We start from the raw sequence: 25,101 nt of genomic DNA, 5'->3' as shown, positions 1-25,101 counted from the left end.
TTATATGACCGGTAAGCATAGTGTATTGTCTCAATCAGTACAATCCCTTCATTTCTTCTGTCACATTAACAAATGGTACTCCAACCATGTGTTTGAATTCAGTGATGCTTGTCTTACCTCATCACTTTTATTGCCGTTAGTACTTTACATCTATAAATTTCCTTTGAGTTTATTGTTTGTGAGTAAGTTAACTAAATCCTTAAATTGTTCTGTCACATTGTATCATTCTTATTGTGAATTCTAGGATCTAAAGATGGGGAGGATGATTGTTGAAGGGCATGAAGCGAATGAACTTTATTACCGCAATAGTGAAATAACTAGAGATGCATTGCGGATAAATCTCTCCACATCAGTGGTATCCAGGCTTGGTCATCCCTGATGAGCTTCATGTACACCCTTGCGTACGTATCAGAGGAGGAGACGGGCCATACCGACTTTCCTGTGGCTAGGCGAGTATTCGTGATCGTGCTGAAGACCCCATGTGCATGTGTAAGCATTTGTAAGACCCCACATTGGGAAGATGCACATGGGCTGCTTTATAGAGTGATCCAGACCGTTGGATCGGATTGATGTGACGATCGGGCCATTGGATCACATGATCGGGCCATTGATCGTGGAGCGTCCACACTAGTTTTTCTTGAATTTTATCAGCTTATAGTATTTAGTTTTGTTTATGTTATGTTTGGACACTATTATGAGTGTTTTTAGTTGATTTTAGTTAGATTAGGGCCATTTTCGTCAAATTTCACAAAACAGGGTGTTTATTGTAAATTTTGAACTTTCTTGAAGCTATAAAAGAGGGTGGGAGTGTGAACCTCTCCCTCATTGGATTTTGTGATTAAAAAAAGAGAAAACTCTTGCTTTCTTCTTCCATCTTCATGTGATTTGAAGATACTTCCATGCGATTTGGAAGAGAGATTGGTGTGAGGCTAATCTTCATCAACTTAGGTATGAGGTCTCCATCTATCTCCACACTATCTTCTCTCTTCTCCTTTATCAAGGTATTTTCTACGAATTCTTCGATTCTCCCATCCTAAGCCTTCATCCTTTAACAAACCTATATTTCTTTTATTTTTCAACAATCCCAAACCCTAACCGACCTAACCCATCCATCCCACGCCACACATGTGACCGTAAGGCCACACGTATGAATCCTTCGGGTTGGCTGTATGGCCACACCTTGCCCTTTTTGGTTTTCCATCATCCTTTTATCAAAACCCATTTCTTCTATTCCCAAAACCCTAACCCTAAACCTAAAATTTCTAATTTTCGTACTTTCCCAAATTACCCAAATCCTAATTTCTACCCTAGGTTGTATTAGGTTTTCTACTTTGAAATAAACTATACTCTATGCTAATTGGATGTTCCTACATCCATTAGATCATAGTTTCGTTTTATTTAATGATCTTGTGTGATGATGTTAGTAACTTAGGCTAGGATCATGTATGATGTTTTTTTGGTTTTTATGGGATTCATGATGATTATGGCAGTGTTTTTTTTTTTTTTTGGGTTAATTGCCTTAATTATGCTACTTGATCTCACATGTTATTTGGTTCATACATCGGTTCTACGTAAGATTTTAGTTATGTGTTATAGACCAATATGAGGACTCAACAAAACCTAGAAAAATGGCTGACTAAACTCTACGATTTTTACGATTTGGGTAAAGGGGTTCTGTAGAAAATTTTCACCACAAAAAAAGAATTGACAATAAACTGACTTACGCTAAAACTGTGCTCAGATACCAAATTTGATGTAGGATCATGCATGATGTTCTTTTGGTTTTCATAGGATTCGTGATGATTATGGCAGTGCTTGTCTTTTTTTGTTAATTGTCTTAATTATGCTACTTGATCTCACATGTTATTTGGTTCATGCATCGGTCCTGCGTCAATCCTTCAAGTAGTTTGAAGGGTCTAGTTCTATCGTTGTTGCACATGTTTATGTTAATGTGAGGTTCATGAGTTGAGTAAGCACCATAGAGTGTCGTTTCTTTCTTGTGTGGACAAGAGAAGTGATAAACCTTTTTATTTTGTACATTATGATATGTGGGGTCTAGTTCATCTTACTGGTTTATCTGCTTTCAAGTACTTATTTATTTTTGTGGATGGTTATTCTCGTATCACATGGTTATATTTGATGAAAGATCAGTCAGAAGTGTTTTATTGTTTTAAAGAGTTTTATATGGAAGCAAAAACTCAATTTGATTCAATCCGAGCCCTTCGCCAACATGCAATGACCTATGACGTCCATCCATACCATATTGATCAGCAGCCCCATGAGACAATTGAATCACTATTCTGGTCCTAATCATGAATTAGTTATTTTGGATCCTCGATAAAGTCCATATTTACAATATAGACGATCGGATCAGTCAGATCCTTGATCGAGATTGTTGGATGGGTCCAATCAGGGCCTGATATGCAATATGATGGATTGATCTCCAATCAGCCAGGTCACAGGACATTGATGCATCCTTAATTGCCCTATAGGGTCCTGGATGCATTAGAGAAGGGGTGGGGTAGCAACTGAAGTAGTTGATATCATCATGTAGATGGTCATCACTTGGCAAGTTAACTCATCCCGAGATAAAGGTGTTAATCAATCATTCCACCCTTTGAACAATTGTTTTCTGAAGCGGAAAGCATTTGGTATTTTGGTTGGTATTTTAGGTTCTAGATGTTGAGGCTTTGGACATATGATTTTGATATATAAAAGGGTAATGAAAAAAAATGTCGAGGAAAATCAATAATGATTCATATGAAATTCCTCTAATGGTTAGTATAAATGGGTAAAGTAAAAATAGCAAATGCACAACAGGACAAAGGAAAGGAGGTTAGAGATTCCTCCATAGCATTTATAGAAAATTATAAATTGTGCAATGAGTAGTGTGTAGAAGTTTATAGGTTATCCAGATTGACACAAGTGTTAGTCGAACTATCTCATCATTATATTTTCTGTGGCGGTGGATATTTGATTAGTTATTGTGAAAAGAGTCTACATGCAATTATGTACTATTGGACATCAATGATTATTGCAAGCCATGAAGTGTCACAGGCAATGTGGCAAGGAACCTATTCTTTTTGGCGGCACATAAGCTTGATATTCTAGAGAAGGGAATGCTTGTCCAGTTACTCAAATATTTGGACACTTTTTAAGGGTTGATGGTTTAGGCTTGAATCTTATTCCATTTCCATGCTTGTCAAAATGGGAGCACGTTGGTGTGGTGAGTTAAATTTTCAGCTAGACCTTTGTGCTGATAGCTGTGTCCACTTTTCAGCTTAATTAGACCTTTGTAATCAGCCCTGCTTTCTTGTGATTATATATGGAATCAAAATACATGTGTGTGTTGCTTTGAGTTGTCTTTGAATCTTTCTCATACCCGCTTCTTGAGAACTGAGATTTCTGTGTAGAGAAGTCATTTGTAGAGCATAGGGTGAAGCCTGTTTTATTACCAAATGAACTAATAAACAATGTGTTTTTTAGCCTATTAGTTGATGCGAATGTGCATACATGAGTTAGGGTCCTTTTGATGCTTGCAGTGCTGTGATTTATTTGCTAAATGGGTACGGATTTAGTTTTGGATGGAATACAAGTTTTATTACAAATGTCTAGATTAGAACCAAATTGATGACATTGATGCTGGGGGTTGAGCACTGACTCTGAAAGAAGACTTCTCTGGAAGAAGCTTATTATGGATTTTTAGAGATTGATCTGCATCCTTTCAGTGATATTCGAGGTGTTGCTCTTGCTGGTGTTGAGGGAGAACCAATCAACCTCACAGAACCAGTTGCCGAAGCAATAGCTGCTGCCTTTGCTACATGGTTATCCGACAAAAAGAAAGCAGATGCACCAAGACGTCTGAGAGTTTCAATTGGTCACGATTCACGAATTTCTGCACAGATGCTACAGGTACTTGTGTTCTTTCTAAGCTGCTGGGTTTTGATATTAATGATAACTCTGGCAAATAGGCTCTTAATTTTACTACCAAAGCGAACTGCTTGGTTGCTTTATTAGCTTCCAATGTCTGTTGTCTTGTTTCTTATGCTTGCAATATATATGCATGCATACAATATCCACACACCCACACACACCCACACACACACACACACTCACACACACAATTCATAAATTCAAAATGCATTGCTCTCTCTCAGAAAGAAAGAAAGAAAAAGAGATGCATTGCTGGTACTTAATGCGCCCTACCGACATGCATGTATATATGTATGCATGCATGCGCCTATTTATTCATTCACACACACACACACACACACGCTTCATAAACCCAAAATGAATTGCCCTCCCTTGGAAGAGAGAAAAAGAAGAAGAAGAAAAGAAATGTGTTGCTGGTTTTTCATCCACCTGCAGACATGCAATACTCATTTCGTTCCATCTTTCTGTTTATTGTTGGCACTTTCAAGTTCCAACACATACTTGATATTTATCATGTTAAAAGTGCATTGATATTGTTTTCACAGAGCTTGAAAATTGGAATTATACGTGTTGATAAAATAGCAGTTCTCTAACATTTACCAAGATGCTGGTTGAAGAGAGGTATTTGGTTATGGTTCTGTTCAATTTCTTGTGGTCCTTTTTTGGCCATTGGATTGTATTTTATTACTTCCTCGTAAGTTAGAGATCCCATGCATGGATTTTGGCTTTTCCTCTTTGTGGTCCTATGATGCAAAGGGTATGCTCATGTGGTTATGACTTATGATGCAAGGATAATTCTTGGAGGCGGTACTGGTTTTAGCATGGGGCCTGGGGATTGTCTTGGCCTGTACCTTGAATATTTTATGGTTGTACCCAAGTGTCATTGCAGTAACTTGGACAGAATTCTTTAAAAAACACTGCATCTTTGAAGAAATCTTCAAGCAAATTCTCGATGGCTTTCTTTTGCCTCTCCCTTTATCTGTCTAATTTTTATGAGAAAAATTTTATCTGGGCATTACAAGTATAATGTCCAGTAGATCACTAGTGTATCTGGCTAATATAATAATATGGCTTTGTAAAAACGGTGGGCGACGTCTGTACTATTTGTTATTACACTTGGGGGTATGACACATTTGATACATGTGGAGCAAGGAGGGAAGGGTTTATTCTCCCTAATGTATGGCTTCTGTTTTTCAACAATAAATCTTCCTAGAGATAAATGAAAACCCTTTATGTCAGGGTTTCTTGTCAGAAATAGAAACGCTATTCTGTAACTATAACAGACAATTGAAGGACACAGCCAATGGTGTAGCAAGTAACAAAAATACATCCATGCACAGACAATGAATGTCAGGGAGATATTTGGACCAAAATGAGGTACCCTTGCCTAGAAAAGCTATTGAACTTGGACAATGCCTATCTGCTCAGCAATGGATGCTTTTGACCAGTCCTCAGGAAACTTCTGCTGCTCCTCAACACCAACCATGCCATTAGTTCAATCAAGTCTACTAATTTGACATTAGATACTCAAGTTTCTCTATGAGCAGGCCACTGACTTAGTAATTTTTTCCATGACCTTTAACTGGCCTTTTAAAATTTTTTTCCTTTCATCAAACATCAGATTATCATTGTCCTGATCAGCAAGGTTCTGGAGTTGTTTGGTTCCTTGTTTATCTAGCAGTGGGTTTATCATGCCTTCTTACTGGAAAACCAATCTTGGAAATTTAAAAAAAAAAGACAAAACAAAGTCTTTGGACGTTAATTATCTTAATTAATTATAGTAGCAAATCTTCTTGTTCACCAATTTCCTTGTAAGCTAATATTTTGATATCTGAGACGATGACAATGCACCTTTCAGGATGCAGTTTCTCGAGGAATTGCCAGTGCCGGCCTGGATGTTATCCAATATGGGTGAGTACCATTTGTTGTCTAATTTCCCATTATCCACATTGTTGGAGTATTACTTGAGGTATACCCTTTATATATATATATATTAAATTTTATTTAAATAAAGATATTCCCATGGTGCACTTTTCACACTGAGGAAGTTGTATGGATGCTAGTGTGGACAGTAAATTTCTTCAGAACATTTCTTTTGAGTAATTAGGTATTAGTATCTTGACTATCTTCACCACATCTGATTTATTGAATGGAATTCCTATTGGCGTTTGCAATAGAACTCTGCATAATTTGTAATATCATCTACGGGGCATTTCCCCGTAATCTTTGTATTTTGGCCCGGGGTGTACAGACCTGTGTATTGTCAGGTCCAAAATTACTTATGTATGTATGGATGGATGGATGGATGTATGTATGTATGTATGGATGGATGGATGGATGGATGGATGTACGTACGTACGTATGTTCCTAGAGATAACACAAATAATGCAATTGGACGAAATGGGTTAACTTTAGGTTGAATATACTCTCTGCATTGTATGGTTTTCCTCTTATTTCCTCGTTCTCCCTTTTATTTTATGGAAAATAAACTCTAAGAGAAATTGAGTTTCCTGATGATAATTCTCATATCTCTGGACACATGCTGTAATATGTCAGCTTATAGAGCCGAACAATACTTGCTATGGGACAAGATGTAAATTCTTGAACCTCTGTTGATGTACCCTTAGTTTTATGAACTTCCACCAGTATGACTTTATACTCTCATGCTTATGGGTGCTGAATGTTTGTTTTAGATTGGCATCTACACCGGCAATGTTTAACAGTACGCTCACGGAGGATGAGGAATTCTTCTGTCCAGTTGATGGATCCATAATGATAACAGGTATTTGGAGAAAATAATGCCATTTTTGGATTGAACGGAATATGAACTTAGGTTAGAGTACATTGCCAGTTACTTTTAGGACTGAAGTAGCTGGTAGATAAAGGGCCTAGATCTAGTTGATAGCTGGAGTATTTGGGATAGACAGGAAGGAGTTGAGGTCTAGTAGCTTGGTACCTAAGTTAGTATGCTGGAGACTTGTACAAGTGAACAGTGGTTGAGATCTAATGCTAAATAGATTGTATTTACCTGTTACAGTCATGATTCATAGTAGGGGAGGTGGGTCGGGTTCCTATCATTTTCTCAAAGTTGACCTTCCAATTTTGTCATACTTTCATATCTATTCACACCTTTTTTTCATTGTCCAATTGTTTTCTCTTGATTGAGATGTAGTTTCTGTAAACAGCTAGCCATCTTCCATACAATCGAAATGGATTTAAGTTCTTCACAAATGCTGGAGGACTGGGAAAAGCTGACATCAAGGAAATCTTGGAGCGTGCCGCGAGTATATATGATAACTACTCAGTTGAAAGTTTAAAGGAATCACAACGAGCAGTTTCTGCGGCTGTGAAAAGGGTAGACTACATGACAGTTTATACATCTGATCTTGTAAAGGCAGTTCGTAAAGCTGCAGGAAATATAGGTACTAACCATGCTATGTGCTTTTGAGTGTTGCATCTATTATCAACAGTCTTGTTGCATAGCCAGTTACATATCAGGAGTCATGACAGTCCTACAACAGGACATGACAATTTTAGTCATATGGTCTGGTTTCTGTGTTCTCTGTTTATTGGAACTGAGGATGGTCTTTCTGTTTTTCGCATCCAGCTTTTAGATGTGGCTGTTATTTTTTGTTATTATTTTAATACGAAGCAGTGTATGATCGATCCATTGATTGTGCTTCCTTGTCAACTTTCAGAGAAACCATTGGATGGATTCCATGTAGTTGTTGATGCAGGGAATGGAGCAGGAGGTTTCTTTGCGGTAAGCTTATACATTAAATATGAACCTGAAATTTCCAGGATAATGGGTTAGCTTATACATTAAATATGAAACTGAAAATTCCAGGATAATGGGTGTATAAAGTACTTGGTTACGTGAGACGGTGATTTTAGCTCAAAATTTCTCCATTGATTCAACACAAAATGTGTATATCAGTATGCATGATCCCACATGTACACATGATGTTACCCGTGCATATATTTGGGGAATGTGAATTCCTGATCTTTATCTAAGATGCTGAAACTATGAGTAGGAACACTATTATGAATGCTACTTCTTAAGGAAGTCAAAGGTCTCCAAATATTTGCAATTCACCTAGGTGACATTCTTTCGCTAAGGGGCTGTTTGGCAACCTGGAATTTGGTTATTACTAAACAATTCAATTCCAGTATAGAAATTCCTTGAATATCTTATTTTGTCAGTCGCTTTTTTTTTTTTTGAACACTGACAATTTTATTGATTAGAGGCCAAAGCCTAAAGAATACAACAAAACAAAAAGAGAAAAGAACTATAGGCAAACAACTACAACTCTTCCCAAATTTTATAGAACTTATTGGCCACAATAATCCTTGCATCAACTGCCCATTCCATAAGCAATTCCTTAGCGATTTTGCAAACCTCCAAAGATGACTTTTTCCGATTTCGAAAGCAACGACTATTTCTTTCCATCCACATAACCCATATTCTTATAGGAAGACAAAGATGCCATACTTTCTTCCCTATCTCCCCTCTACTTCTACCATGCCAGGATGAGAATAAAACTTCAATAGAACCCGGCATTAGCCATTGAAACCCAAACTTGACAATGAATTTGTCCCAAATCTTTGTCACAAAGTTGCAATGAATGAAGAGATGATTCACCGATTCTTCAGCTTTGTAACATAGAAGACACACATTCAGAAGAATCATCCCTCTCTTATGTAAATTGTCCACCGTGAGCACCTTATTCTGCCCATGAGCCATGCCAAGGCTACATTCAGCGGAGCTCCATATCTCCAAACGCATGCTGTATGGCTAACCTTGGTGACATTTAACTTGCCGCTGATTCTTCGATAGAAAGATTTAACTGAGAAATTTCTGGATTTTTCATCTAACCACCTCATCAAATCGCTTTGATAGACAACCGGCCGAACCTTACTTGACAACTCCAATAAACTCAAAAGCTCCTCCACCTCGTCATCATATAAGTTCCTCCTACAAGGAGGAGCCCAAATAACTGAAACCCCATGGAGTGAAAAACATCTTGCCGCCACTATATTCGGCTCTTGAACAATGCCTGCTAACCGGGGGAACCTCTCCCTCAAACTTTTTTTCCTAACCAAACATCCTCTCAAAATCTAATTCCCACCCCACTACCCAGTGAAAAACTCACTCCTTCTCAAATCCTATCTTTCAAATAGGCCACCGCTTTCCAAAGAGACAATGCCCTATAGAATGACGACGCCTTAATCTATCTAGAATCTTCTTGGAAACCATACTTTCTTCCCACAACTTCTCTCCATAAACTACCCTCCTCAACCCCAATTCTTCACACCCATTTCCCCAATAGAGTTAAGTTCATTACTTCCAAAACCCGAAGTCCCGCCCCCCACTTGATCCCATGGCTTGCACACATTTTCCCATTTCATGGGATGAAACTTTTGTTCATCTTCCGCCCCCCTCCATAGGAAATCTATCCTACTTCTTTCAAGCTTATTCACCATTGCCTTAGGACATTTAAACAAGGACATATAGTAAACTGGTAAGTTGGACATTGCCACCTTAATTGACATTAATTTCTCACTCAATGACAAGTGTCTGATTTTCCAACTAGATAACCCACTCACAAACCTTTCAATTTCTTTATACCATATATATTAGGTGGCTTCCCTATATAGAGAGGAAGCCCAAGATATGTTGTCGGAAATGGACCTTCTCTATAAACAAAGGTCTTAGCAAAGAAGCCCACCTCTTCCCTCGTCAACCCTACTCCCAATACCCAATATTTCGCTTTTACCCACATTCACCTTCAAGCGCAATACAACCTCAAAGCATTCAATAATCATTCGAAGGCTATTAATCTCCAATTCATCCTTTTTGCAAATGAGCAGCATATCATCTGCATATTGTAAGTGTGACACTTGAAACTGAGAGTTATCGACTTTGAAGCCTTTAATTAAACTGATGGCCACACTTTTATCAATCATCCCACCTAATGCCTCCATCACCACCACAGCTAAGTATGGGGACAATGGATTGCCTTGACGCAATCCTCTTGAGGCTTGAAAGAAACCATTCGGGGATCCATTTATTAACATATATAATTTTGCTGATTGGACACACATGAATCTGCAATAGCCATTTTGTTTCACAACCCAAGCTCCCCAACATTAATCTAGGAAAGCCCAATCCACATGATCATACACTTTTTTGATATCCAACTTGTAAACGACTCGTTTCTTGCCTTTCCCATCATCTGCATCAATTACGTCATATGTTATCAATGCACTAACCACAATCTGACGACCTCTACAAAAGGCCCTTGAGATTTAGAAATTATCTCACCAAACACCAATTGGAATCTTGTAGCCAAAATCCTCGCCAAAATCTTGTATGGACCTCCTAGAAGGCTAATTGGTCTATAATCCTTCGAACACACACACACACACACCCACCCCCCCCCCCGTAATTAGTGCCACAAATGTTGCCCCTAGTTCTGCCACAAGGAATCCCTTTTCAAAAAATTCGTTCACAAACTTAATCACATCCTCCTCAAGTAGACCCCTAAATTTTTGATAAAAAATTGTCCTCTTTGGGGAAGGGCCAATCCATTGATCATTTCAATACGGAGCTCTTATATCGGCGAGTTTGGCGTTTCATATGGTATGGCATTTGGTCCAGGCATCCAGAGATATGGAACTGGCTAGTAAGGGAGTAGGTATCCATCTGTTATGGGAGCTTTGTTACCCCCCAAATTCGAAATTGCCACTTTTATCTCCTGAACCGAGAAGGGTACCTCAAGTGCTTTGGCCACCTTCGTTGATATGGAGTCAAAATGAAGATCCTCAAGCAATGGTTTGTCCCACTCTTCCCTAGTTAAAATTTTCTTATAAAAATTCACGATCTTTGCACAAACATTGCCTTTCCCTTCCACCTTGATTCCATCTATCACCACGCTTTTTATTTTGTTCGTTCGAGCTCGCACGCTAGCCATTGCATGAAAGAAGTTGGTGTTCTTTTCTCGAACATTTAGCTAAAGAGCCCTTGACCGTTATTGCCATTTGATTTCATACTCCCGTATCCTTACATTAAACTTTGCCCTATGAATATCCCTCCATGCCCATTCTTCGTTCAATAACTTTGCTTCCTCTTCTTTAATTTGAGCCTTTGAATCTCTTGCAAAATTCTGAATATTCCTGATCTCGTTTTCCCAACACCTTTTTTTTTTCCCCAAATATTTTTCTTCCCTTTTAGCAATTTCAGCTTCTGGAAGAGGGACAAATCAGCCTTGCCTTGAATTGAGAAGGAAGACCACCACTGTATATCACATTTTTCAAGAAGCCCTCCATTTCCAACCAAGCAAACTCAAATATGAAATGATGCGGCCCCCAATCCTCTTCTTCCACTTTCAATATGATCGGACAATGATCAGTGACTGGCTTAAGCAAGCCTCTTTGGAACACTAAGTGCCCGTTTGGACGGGGGGATTGAAAGGGATTCGATCGTAACTGGGTGGATTGCATAGAAACCAATGGTATTAATGGCAAGTCAGTGGATTGTCTCCAATCCCACTGTTTTCCGTGATCCAGCGTCCAATGGAGGGGTCTGTTTGGATAGTCAAGTTTATCCAGGGATAGCACGTTCGTCTGGTATGTTTGGGAAGTTCACGCTTGCCGAGAAACGGATTGGCCCCATTATATTCGGTGCAGTGCCATGTCTTTGCAGGAAGCGGATTGCATACTGAGTTACTCAGTACACTCTTATCGTACTAAGTAAACTCTGTGGGGTCCACTGCGATTTTGCTATTGTATCCACTCCGTCCATCCATTCTACTCGATAATTTTAGGTCTTGAACCTAAAAATTAAGTATATCCAAACCTCAAGTGGACCACACAACAGGAAACAGTATGAATTGAACATCTACCATTGAAAATTTCTTGGGGGCCACAAAAGTTTTGGATTAAGTTTGTATTTTTTTCTTTCCCTTCATTCATGTTTTTTTAATCTTATGAACAGGTTGGATGAGAAATAAATATCACTGTGGTCCCTATAAAGGTTTCAACGGTGGAAATCATTATTCCAACTGTTTAACTAAATCGGTGTACATTGATACAATTGCATTTAGCACACGGTGAAAGTGCCGACTGACGGTCTCACCCGATCTAATAAATCTGTAACCTATGACCCGGTTGTGAACATTGTGCCCCAACATGTGTAGGAAAATAACTACTTGTTCTTCAAGACTAACATTACAAGTATCACAGAGCCGTGTCTTCTCGCGTAGCAGCGTACATAGTTCAAAAAATGAATCTCGATTCATCCTAAGTTGATCTACACAATCTCCGTCGCTAGCCCGAATGATAGAATTGATGAACCACGCTCACTCATCTTCCCCATGACGCGCCGGTTGTTTGAACATGTACGAGCGACAATATTCTCCAACAGCCTATACACAAGCTGCCACTGCTTGAAACTCAATTACCCTCTCCATCTCTTCCTCATCTGAATCATCCATCGTCAACTGATAACCTACACTCTCACGTGTGAATTTCTCATAAATATACATTGCAAATAACAGTGGATACAAATACACACACACACACACACACACGAAACTTTGGGGTCTGAGTGGCTGGATTTTTATATAGTATATGAATACTTAGTCAAGGGTCTATAGGGTTGATATGATTCAACCACCACCTTAATGCAGGGAATAAATATTTTATGGTTTTCAGAAAATTATAGAAGTCCTTGCAAAGCTTCAAGATTGAATCAGAAAGGTTAAGGTTTAAGCCATTATGTCATTGTGCCAGTTAGAAATTTTCAAGCATCTCTCTGTGACAAGTAAAAGACGGGGGCTAATAAGCCATGAGAAAATGGTGACATGAGTTTTCATTTTGCAAATAAAAAAAGAAGAATAAGAAGAACAGTTACTGATGCCACGAATGAAACTTGAGAAGAGATGTCTGTATAAATCTACTGCCTAGTGCCTACTGCTCCCACTCTTGTTTCCTTCATTCCTCACGAATTTTCTTTCCTGTCATTATAAACAGGACTGAAAAGTTGAAATAACGATTTATTCCCTTGATCTATGGTAATGAAAACTACACTCAAAATTTGTCACTGGTAGGCCACGTGTTGTTGAATGTAGACTGCTGGTAAGTTATTTTAAACCTTCCATTTTTTTCAGTTTATATGTGGGACTGCCTGATGAGCTGAGGTGATTTTGAACCAGGCCCTGTAAGCACTAGGTCTGACCTGATTCATGGTTCTAACACATTTGGTGATGAGGACATCGTGCACACGCACGCCCGCACACCACCACCCCTACGCACGTACGTACGCAGAAGGAGGACCCCACCATCGATCTGGCTTGATGACGACGTCTAGGGAGGGCCTCCTAGCTAGAAGACAAGTTTTGGTTCAGAAAAGTGGCCCGATAGTCAAGAAAAGCCCACCATGAGATCTCATGATCGTGGCCCACTCGTCGGATTGGTTTTATATTTTAAGTTTTGCTTATTGTTATTATTTAGAACATCGTGAACGCTTTAGATTTTCTTGTTTGGTTTTTATTTTAGTTTACTTCATCGCCAAGTAATAGATGTCGCACATGGTGCGAGTTCTTGGGTATAGGGTTCTCCCTATAAATAGGCACCCTTTGTAGTTCTTTTCATTCATTGAAGTTAATAAAAAAATTCCTGCTTTATTTTTCTGCTCTCTTCGTGAGTTGTGGAAGAATTCAAAAGTGGGTGTGAAGCCCTCCCTTTTCAAAGGGCTAACTACCGTGGTGCGAAGCCACATCGATCCCAATTCACCCCCATCTTCCATCATCTTTTTTTTCCATCTTTCCCCACCATCCATATGTCAAATTTGTCCTTTTGTTGCATCAGATTTCTTCATTGAAGCGGGTTTTCAGATTTCAGCCCGCAGGCGAGCTGAAACTTTGGCGGAGCACTACGCACAAACCGTACATCGGATCGAGCTAAAATTTGGAGGTTTTGGAGTCCATCCTTGGCTGACCAGGGCCAAGGTGGCCTTTTTCTGAATAGTGGGCCCCACACACGTGCGGCCGGGATCACACACACGTCCATCTGGACCATTGTTGCTGTCCACACGCGGGATCATCTTTTGGTTCAGGTTTTTATCTTCTTTTATCCTCTCATAGCCGTTTTTTTCATGAATCCTAACCCTATATTACATGATCCCTAATTGATTTGCCCCTTTTTATCACCTTAGGGTTCCTTGAATTGAAATTAGGGAATCCCTTGGATTAGGGACTGATTTTTATGCATGAGTAGTTGATTTTATTTCCCTTTGACATTGTTTGGTTTATAATTTTATTGGTCCAGTCCTAGCCTGTGTCGGCTTGGACCCGCATAGATTCCCCTTTAATTGAATGTTTGGATTTTCATGTGGGATGTGGAATTTGTGTGATTGTTTCTGAATTGGTGTGATCTAAGCCTGCAATCTTGCATATCATATTTAATTTTCCATGTCCTGCATCATTTGGCACATCCGGCTGTTCTTGGAGAGAATCATGTGACATGTGAAGAAATCACTGCACTTCTAATTGGCTACACTGCACTCACTTGGATGGTCCCCAAGGAATCACGGTGGAGTGAAGAAATGTAAAAGACTGAAAGAAAATATGAAATCCAGAAATGAAAAAGGGGTGGTTTCTCTGTCATGTATTTGGCAAAACAAAGAAACAAAAAAATACAATAGAAAAAAAAAAACAGACATGCAAGAAAGAAAGAAAGAACGAAGAAGAAAACAAGCTTAAAATGGTGTTACTTGATACTGAGCTATAACCTTTTCCCCACTATATCTCTAAATACCTGTCATTTGGTCCAAAATTAAGCATCATAAGAAAAAAGGCCACCCGATTTTGCATTTCATGAAAAGACAAAAAAATACATTGATATAGAAAATTAGAACTTACAAGCTTGCATTGTATAACATATATTCCAAGACTAAAAAAACTCAATGTACAAGAAATAACAAATGTAGATAACAACATTGTATCCATTCTATTCAAGCCATACTACTCATTTGAGAGGTGGGACCGCCTTGATACCAAAATGGTGGATCTTGGTCATGGAGTCAATGAGATCTCAAACACTTTAATCGCAGAGAATGGACAGGAGTAAAGCCACAAGAAATGTTTAAGCAAAGAGAAGAAATAACTTTTTTGATATTCAAACTTCTTCTTTTACAATACTAAAGGAAATTCACAACAGTGAAAATGTGGAATTCCTAACTCAAAACAGAGATTGGTAGCTAGAAGACCAGATACAATGTCCAGTCATGATGAGGTCCATTTTTCTGTTGTTCTAACTTGTTGATGAAATTATTGCCTTGTTCACACTAGGAAGGATCCCACTTTCAGCTACCAATTTTCTCTCCCTCATCATGTATCCATGGCAGTTGGCACATGTCTTTGGTGTTCAAGACTGCTGTTCTCATGGGCCCATGTACAGGGACCAAGCTTCTTCCCTAGCTGTGGTTAGACAGTACTAGCCATCTGATTGGTGCAAAATTTTCCTTTAATTCTGGCCATTTTTCACGCTTCTACTCAAGATATTTTAACCAACCATTTGTAAACAGCTGATGTAACCCTTAATTTAAATAGATAATATAAATGCCTATGAAAATAAAGAGAAACCTCACCAATACCTCTACAATAATCCATTATCAGTTTCAGCCATGAATAGAAAATGCTATGAATGAGATCGAAAAAAAGTAAGATAGATGATATGGACCATACCAGAGATCTTTATCAAATCCAAGGTCGGAGATCAATGACCTTTAATTCATGAAAACCAGGCTACGAGTAACCAACAGATTTCCAAAAAAAACTTATAGCATTAGGTATACAAGATCACTATAGTTGAAGTATTTTGAAGGAATCCAACTGTGTATATATATTGGAATCCAACAGTGTTAGATGAACTGTGTATATATATTGGAATCCAACAGTCAGAGAGGACCCCTGAGTTGCAAATGGAACCAATAGTTCAGTTGGAAATTAACAGTGTTAGATTTCAGATAACCCAAAACCCCCAAAATCCAGAGACCCCCATTTTCTTAGTACCTCATGAACGGTAGAAATCAAATATCATAAAACCCCCAAAATCTAGAAACCATGAGCAAAGTAATTTCGGAAAATCCAAACGATTGAATTGAATACAGCGTCTTTGAAGCACAAACAGTCATAATGGGAGAAAATCAATTTCAGATTAACCCAAAACCCCCAAAATCCAGAAACCCCCATTTTCTTAGTACTTCATCAACAGTAGAAATCAGATATCATAAAACCCCCAAAATCCAGAAACCATGCACAAAGTAATTTCAGAAAATCCAAACGATTGAATTGAATACAGCGTCTTTGAAGCACAAACAATCATAATGGGAGAAAATCGATTTCAGATTAACCCAAAACCCCCAAAATCCAGAAACCCTCATTTTCTTAGTACTTCATCAACAGTAGAAATCAAATATCATAAAACCCCCAAATTCTAGAAACCACGAACAAAGTAATTTTGAAAAATCCAAACGATTGAATTGAATACAATGTCTTTGAAGTACAAACAGTCGTCAGTCGTAATGGAAGCCATGGCAGAAACCAGACAACAGACATGCATCTCGGAGGGCCATGGCCCTATCATAACATGGGGGGTTGACATGCATGAAGGATTTACAGTAGTACATGGCGTGTCATGCCGGGAGGGAGGAAGAAGACCTACCTTTGCCCTTAGCCGAACCGTCCGATCGCGATGGCGACGGTGATGGCTGTAATGGCCATCGTGATCGACGGGAGTTACATTTATAACAGGGGATTCGCGCGAAAACTTACCTCCCGCCACCACTCCCGCCATGTCTACCATCTTCGATCCCATCCCGCAGTCCGTATGATGGACTGCGGATGGGTGTGGGATGGGCTCGAGGCGCAATCCAGAGAGAGAGAGAGAGAGAGAGAGAGAGAGGAGGATCCGCCCGGTTCGCTCGAATCCAACAATAAATCCTCTCAACCACTGTCCTCCTTATCTCTTCGCCCTGCCAAACAGGCCGTCGCCCGTACGCCCTGGGATTTGACTCCCGAATCCCATCCATTATGACCGAATCCCTTTCAATCCCCCCGTCCAAATAGGCCCTAAGGGATACTTGTCTACCCATTCGGCCGACAATAAAAATCAATCCAGTTTATATTGAACTGCCCTCACTTGACCATTTGACCATATATACTTCACTCCACTTATAGGGTACCATCTCATTTTTGGTTATCCAATCAGAGAAATTCTCCATACTTTTGGATGTGCGACCGGGTCATGATTTTTCAAAAGGAAATCTGATGACATTAAAGTCGCCTCCCACCACCCACTGTAAATTTCATTTATTTCTACTTGCATCCAATTCAACCCACAATAAATGTCGAACCATCGGTCTATTTGGACCATAAGACTGAAGTACAAACTCATCTAAAATCTGAAGCAACTTCTTTTAGAAGCAAAGAAATAGAGAACTGCCCCTCCCAACTATCCTCCTTAATCCAAAACTTAGCATTCCAGATGATTAATAAGCCACCAGCTAAACCAACCGCATTTAACCAGTCTTTCAGTTGGCCTTTCCATAAGGAATCCACCACCCTCTGATCACATGCTTGTAATTTTGATTCCTGAAATGAAATTATTTGTGCATTGTGTTGAATGCATAGTTCCCTCATTTGTACCCTCCTTTGTGGACATCTCAATCCACCAACACTCGTACTGATTATCTTCATAGAGAAACTGAACTGCCTTTGCATCCTTTGTTTGACTTCTCATTCTGCCATTCCTCCAACGTTTGATTTGTATGGACACTATTCAACTCCCTGTTGGGATTTGGACATTGATCTTCCAATGCCAGTCTGCCTCTAGCTTCCACAAATTCAAACAGCTCAACATAATCTTTGGGTCTATCACCAAAAGTCATCCCCACCATACATGCTATCTGCCCCACTACCCTCTTAACATACTTCATACCTTGCGCCATTGACATTCTACATACCTCAAAATGTCGGGCCTCAGATCCAGCCGTTGTCTCATCTCGAGATGCCAATCCAATCAATTCCTTTCCCACCGTTTCCTCTACCTGCTGAAAAACCCTTCCCAGGCCAAAATGTTGCACGCTCACCACCTCTAATGCAGACACCTTGACTACCTTACCATGGGCCTCTTGATACGATGTAATTGCCTTTGTTTGAGCAACCCCCTTGTAAATCATTAGTGCTTTATTGCAACTCCCGGATGTTTTCTGCTCTACTAATCTCCTAGAACTTTCTTTGGATTCTGCCCATCCTTCCTCTATTTCTGAAATGACGGCCTTCGAAACTTTGTGCCTTCGATCTACTTCCTGCAACTGTCCAAAGTCAAAGAAAAAAGAAACAAACATACCAGCAAGTCATTATATTTTAAGTCCACACAAATGCCGTGACTTAAGAAATCTTCCACTAGTGCAAAATACAAGACGTGCGTCACTTACTCTTGTGTCTCCATTTGTACGATAAATCGTTGTTCGAGACATCTATTTGTATCTCATCTCTTCTCAAAGAGTAAAAAGCATGATGTCAGTTGGACGCATGTCTTTCTCCCCCCCTTTTTTTTTCCCATTAAAAGCTAATACAGACTCTCTTCCACGTGTTGCCTTTCTATTTTTAATGGCCTTTGCTTTTTCTGCCTTGAGATCAGCACTTAGAGGAAAAAAGCAAAGAGTAGCCTCCGTCTCTGTCTTTGCTACCATGCGTCACCACCTTCTAAAGACACGCATCATCACATTTCTAACAACCAATAGATGTGCTACAACACATTGCTTCTCGGTTCAGTGGTCCTCTGGAGACTCGCACTTTTCGGTTCGGTGGTCCTCTGGAGACCGCACTCAGCGACCAATAGATGTGCTACAACACATTGCTTTCTCCCTTTTTTTTTCATTAAAAGCTAATATAGACTCTCTTCCACGTGTTGCCTTGCTATTGTTAATGGCCTTTGCTTTTTCTGCCTTGAGATCCGCACTTAGCGAAAAAAGCGAAGAGTAGCCTCCGTCTCTGTCCTTGCTACCATGCGTCACCACCTTTTGAAGACACACATCATCACATTTCTAGCGACCAATAGATGTGCTACAACACATTGCTTCTCAATTTAGTGGTCCTTTGGAGCTCTGGATGCATGCTCCTTCACCTTTGAGAACCGAAATCTCCATGACATGCCCCTGTGAGCTTCCTTCATCCATCTTCATTAACTGTGTGGGATTGTTGAGACTCATCTTTGTAGCGAACTCATCCTTCTGCAACTCTTGCAACAAAATGACAAGAATGAAATCTTCCCCGACCCTGATTCTAAAGAGCTCTGGAATGATGATGCAGGACACATGATTTAATGCTAGCATGCAACTTGGAGATTATGAAAGAGTCCATAAAGTAATTCAATTAACAAAAGATGCTAATCCACCAAGTAATTAAGAGCAAACAATAGGCAATAAAATCTGATTTAACCTAAATCACATGTCTGCATGCTAAGAAATCACATAAATCAATTAAAACTACGCCCGATAGAAGGATAGAACTTCCAATTTAGCATAGGCACGTTCCACACTCAAGGGACAAATTTGTAGGTTTTATGATTATGGTTAGGAAAGGGAAAATCTGAAAATTGAAAAATTAAGGTTCATGGGAATTGAGAATTTTAGAATTAGAATTTTTAGAAATTGGGGAAAATAGGAAATTGGGGATGTAGGGTTTATGGTATGGTTATGGATGAGAAATCAGGGGGTTTTTTGGGGGAAGCAAGGGGAAATCAAAGGATTGAGCAGTTGTCCATGCGGTTAGCCGAGGGGCTCATACGTATGGGTCGTTGGCTAGGCTTTTTTAGGTCCTCATTAGTTGATTTCGGTTGGGGTTGAAGTTGGATGACGAGAAGTTGAAGAAAAATATGATTTGGATGGTCTTGGATAGGAATGGAAGAAAAGAGATGAAGTTTTTGGAAAAATACATCTTTTGGATAGAAAGGAAGAGAGAAGGAAGATGATAGATGGAGGCCTTGCACCTTCGTTGAATGGGGAATGGAATCACACCACACCCAAGCTTTAAATCACATGGAATATTCTTCAAATTACATGAAGAAAAGAAAACATAGTTTTTTTTTTTTTTTCCAAAATAATGGCATTAGGGCTTCATACACCCATCTGTCTCTTTTATAGTATTAGAAAAGACCTTTTACAAAAAGACGCCCTTAGATAAAATTCTCAACATAAAGACGTTTAATAAATTAAAAGTTGTTCCTAACTCCCTAATCTCAACACAAATATAAGGTATACCAAAAATCAACTAAATTATTTCGTGGCCCATGTGTGTCCACAATCAAGATTCCCGATGATGATGATCCAACGGTCTGATCATCATGTCCACCTAATCCAACAGTCCGATGTGTCTATCAAGCTCCTATATGCAGCTCACGCGCATCTTCCCAGTGTCGGGTCTTCAAAGATGCATGAACATGCACGTGGGGTCTTCAATGTAGCTAGGGATGTGAATTGGGCCAAGTGGGCCCCATGTAATGGCCGTTTAACCATAAGAAGATTGGCTCAACCCTCCTCCTCTGGTATGGTGCTCGGATGTCCTCATCAAATGACCTTGAGCTTCTTCTTCCTAACTCGATCTCGACAAAATGTAGATTTTCACATTTTATTGTTGATGGATCAATCTCCAAAACCTCTCCGAAGAAATCCCCTATTTCCCTAAACACATCATCAATCCAAAGTTCTAACAAATAATCCATAAAGATGAGGCTGCAAAACGACAGGGGTTAGCATGTAGTCATGGCAACATATGACAGATGGTCAAGGCAAGATCAGTACACATGCATGCACAGTGTACTACAGGCAAGAAAGAGAGAACATGCATAAACAATACAATGACAATGCACAATTTGGGTGTACACTCAAAACACCATAATAAAAGAAGGAAAGGGTAAGAAGCATGGTTGAATGACCTCTTAAATGGGTTACGAGATCTAGGGATGGGACTGGGAATATAGGCTGCTGTGTAAGGAAGGCCAGCAGGATAGTGATTTTGAATGTTTGTCGGAATCAATGGAGGATGGAGATCTAACTTCAAATGGTGCCGAATTTGACGGGTTCGATGGTGGCCGGGTTGCCAGTTGTGGTCGGATCTCCGGGTCTGCAATTTGACAGTCAGATAGTGATCATGGTGATGTGCAATTTGCAATCTGCATGCTGATGGTCGTGGTAGGCTACGAACAATGGACAAAGGTGGCTCCGAATCTAATGGTAGGCTCTTGCAGTGCCCATGGAATTTGATAGTGATGATTTGGATGTTGGGACAACAAATCTGAGATGATTAGATGGCGACGGGCAGAGATCCAATTACGACAATGGCAATGGATGATGTAGTGGTTAATGGGAGCAACAATTCCAGTATGGTGATTGGATACAGTGATGGGGTCAAGAGACGGTAGATTTGGTGACATCTAGAGACAAGCAACGTTTGTTGGTGTGGTGGTTACCGGATCTAGGTTGTAGACCACTGAGGTAGTGTTGTAGACAGTGGTGGATTTATGGTAGTAGAGGTAGTGTTGTAGATTAATCTACTGGAGATGGGTGCTGGACAGTGGTGGAGATGAGCGACACTAATTGAAGAAGAAATGCTGGATAAAATTGGTGGGTGGCAGGATTATGCTTGCATGTTTTTTTTTTTTTTTTGGAGGAGAAGGCTGTCAATTTGATGGCGGACAACAAACAACGCTCTGATGATGGTCTTGGGATTATCGATGCGTAGGGACGATGGTGGTGAAACGTCATTGGGATTGGTATCGCTCCGATACCATGTTAAACCACAAAAGTATACATTGTGGAGTATGTAACTTATCTAAAGTTTATTTCATTGACAATAACATTAATATATAAAAGCGGTGAGATATTTGTAAAAGATCTTAACAAATACATGAGAATCTATCTAAATAGCTATCTATAGTAATAATCCTGTACTCTAACAATTCTTACTATTGACTCTTAATTTGAAGTTCAATTTTATCCTTAAAAAAAACTTACTATTGACATTGTTTTTCACTATTGATCATCACTGTTGATGATGGATCCAATCACTTGCGAATCCATGATCAATGTGATGGAGTGGTTAAACAAAGAGATGCATGTACACATGCAATGCAAATAGTAACAGATTAGATAATGGTGGGTCACACATTTTAGGCATCCTGGCAAAAATGTGGGCCCATTAATAATAGTAGGATATAATCACAATATCAAAATCTATAATCATGTAGAATATCTATTTTCATTATTTACATGTTTTGATTTTTGATTTATATGTTGATCATCATCAGCATAGGAGATCTAAACCACTGATCATAAAAACAGACAACACCCTTGGATAGATCTTGCTGACCCCCTTGTCTACTTCTCAAGTCATGCTTCAGATTAGCCCACAAATGACTAATTAAGGCCATCAACAAGCTGCACTTAATCCTAACTAAATAGGTAACTTGGGCTTACTTACAGCTTTACGTATAAATATGGGGCCTACATACACTGTCCAGATGCCCATGGACAACATGTGATGGCCCCCATATTATAGCTTAAAAGTGATGAATTAATGGTGTCACTAAAGCTATTAAAATGCCAGATTAAGGGTTAATGGGCTTGAGCCTAGATTGGGGCCTACATAATTAAAAATCCCGCAGTCACGATTAAAGAGTGCTGGCTATGCATGGGCTTGACTGAGTTGCATCCATGTTCAACAACAGTTTTGAGCCTAAAGAATGGTTATAACTGCTTGAATCAAGTCCTAAAAGAAGCAAGGCCACCTATTGTTGAGCCAGGCCCACAACCTAGGCCAATAAATCTTTTCTTCCTCACCTCTTTCTATCCCTGAGGGTTTGAGAAAGCCTATCTCCACCCACCCTCGATTTTCCAGGCTTCCATGGCTGCCAACATTGTGTCAGCGGTTGCCAGCATTCGGATTAGTAGCCGTTGGCTTTGTATGCCAGCCGATGGTTGCCGTATGTAAAGAGATGAGAAGAGAGGGAAATTGAGAGAGGAGAGTGAAGATTGTGGTGGGAGGTTGCATCGCTGCGGTGGCTGTAAAGGAAGGTGGCGGCCATGGCTGCCTCCATCTCTGTGAAAACTAAGATGATAAAAGGTGTGGGTTTGAGTTACAGAAATGGGCAGATGATGACAATTGATATATGGAAAAATAATGGACATTAACATAAATAAAATTTTAGTTAGGAAAAGGGCAATTGCCTCAACAACAGTCCACACAAATTGGAGATCCGTTGAAGCCGCTCTGATACCAATTTGAAAATGTTGGATGGGTGGACCCACTGGATCTGATGGTATCTACACAATGATATTAGGGACCTTCACAAAGCCAAAGATGGATGACCCTTGTCCAATGACCGCCTAACTACTATTGGAGTGGAAATGAGCTAATCACCACTTTAATCCTATGATTAGGATGGCCATCGGACATGATCAATGGTTAAGATCAGAGTCTCAAGGCAACCTAATGGACAAGTGATATTCTATCACTATTCCTCTCGATTTTTTCTCTGGAGAATTACTTAGATGTGTGCCTTTATCGAGAGAATGCCTCCCCTTTCGTAAAGGGAAGAACCGAGAGGATTAGGAGTTTGGAGATATTTCGAGGGAAAACTAGGTGGCTCCATTGAGTGGGAGCCACCCATAGTAGTTGGCCACAAGTGGGCCCCACAGGCCCATAGTCAACAAGCTGGAATTAGATTCTAGCAAGAATCCATCTCTCACCTTTTTAAGCATTGTCTACACTACCCTGATAAATGGACATACCATGCAATTTTTAAAATGAGGTCCATATACCCTAAGGGCCTGTTTGGATTGCAAATTACCTCAGTAATGTTAATGTAAAAAAAGCACCATCATTATGGTTTTACCATGGCCAAAGCAAACACGGGAATTGTCGGTAAAATACAATGTTTTCAGGAGACAAGTAAAGAAAATTGTAATAATTGTAATTTTCCATTGCATTACAGTAGAAATCTTGAATCTAAATGGGCATATCAGTGTATGGATATGATGATTTGACATTGAAGTAATTAAAAAGTGTCATCATTACGATTTTATAACGATAAACCAAACATGGGAATCGTCAGTCAAATTCAATGGTTTCAGGAGGTAGGTAAAGGATTTTCGATTTTATAATCATTGCACTTTTACGTTACATTACAGCTGTAGTTTGTAATCCAAACAGGCCCTAAAGTTTTTTACCCTCGGGTTTCATGGCGTTGAACTTGTTTTAAATTTGTTGTTTCTGGGTTCCTTTTCTATTGTGGGATTTTCTTGTGCTGTAAGATGAGAAGCACTGGAGAAACGAGTATAGCGTATGGTCATTTCATAAATACATACAAACAAGCATAACATGCATTTCTTGTTTAGATGTACATGGAAAAACATGCAATTATAGATCTTATGCTCTTCTGCTTTCAACTAGAAATGTGATTATCTGATCTTATGTGTTTCATGTTTTACGAGCCACAAAATACCTTGCATTGTTGGATAAAATTGACCTAGTTGCTAAATATTCCTGATTTAATTACGGTCATTTATGGCAATGGTTTTCTTAGGGAAGGGTGCTTGAACCTTTGGGAGCAATTACTTCTGGCAGTCAGTTCTTGGAGCCAGATGGTAATTTCAAAATATTTATATTTGAAAAAATCCTTCAATATGGAATATTACAAGAAATTTTCTTGTGGCGACAGGTATGTTTCCAAATCATATTCCCAATCCGGAAGATAAAGAGGCAATGAAAGCTATAACCCAGGCAGTCCACAAGAACAATGCTGATTTAGGCATAATCTTTGATACAGATGTAGACAGGTGCTTTTGAAGTCATGCTACCATTTATATTGTTCATCTGATGTTCATGTTACACTGTTTCTGAACATTTTTTTTTTCTTTTAGATCTGCTGCTGTAGATTCTACTGGTCGTGAGTTCAACCGCAATCGGCTCATTGCTTTAATGTCTGCCATTGTTCTGGAGCAAGTAAGATTTCCCTACTTTGAAGTTGTCCCTAGCAACAATTGCCTTAACTTCGATTTTTGTGGTTGTCTATTGTTGTGAATTTTCTTTTCTTTTCTTGTCT

At 39.4% G+C, this 25,101-nt stretch overlaps 1 protein-coding gene across 3 annotated transcripts in view; it reads left to right on the top strand.

The window, feature by feature from the left end:
- The window catches only part of LOC131240343 (uncharacterized), a 40,296-nt gene that overhangs the window by 4,408 nt on the left and 10,787 nt on the right, over positions 1-25,101 (top strand). For all 3 annotated transcript variants that reach the window (XM_058238495.1, XM_058238493.1, XM_058238494.1), the window contains 8 exons: positions 3,729-3,912; positions 5,792-5,844; positions 6,627-6,715; positions 7,119-7,355; positions 7,632-7,696; positions 24,583-24,643; positions 24,718-24,835; positions 24,920-25,001. In XM_058238495.1, coding sequence (XP_058094478.1) covers positions 3,729-3,912; positions 5,792-5,844; positions 6,627-6,715; positions 7,119-7,355; positions 7,632-7,696; positions 24,583-24,643; positions 24,718-24,835; positions 24,920-25,001 — 889 coding nt within the window. The remainder of the gene's footprint in view (positions 1-3,728; positions 3,913-5,791; positions 5,845-6,626; positions 6,716-7,118; positions 7,356-7,631; positions 7,697-24,582; positions 24,644-24,717; positions 24,836-24,919; positions 25,002-25,101) is intronic.

Source organism: Magnolia sinica, chromosome 3 (genome assembly GCF_029962835.1).
Source record: "Magnolia sinica isolate HGM2019 chromosome 3, MsV1, whole genome shotgun sequence".
Classification (NCBI taxonomy): domain Eukaryota; kingdom Viridiplantae; phylum Streptophyta; class Magnoliopsida; order Magnoliales; family Magnoliaceae; genus Magnolia; species Magnolia sinica.
This window is presented reverse-complemented; position numbering and strand designations above follow the sequence as displayed.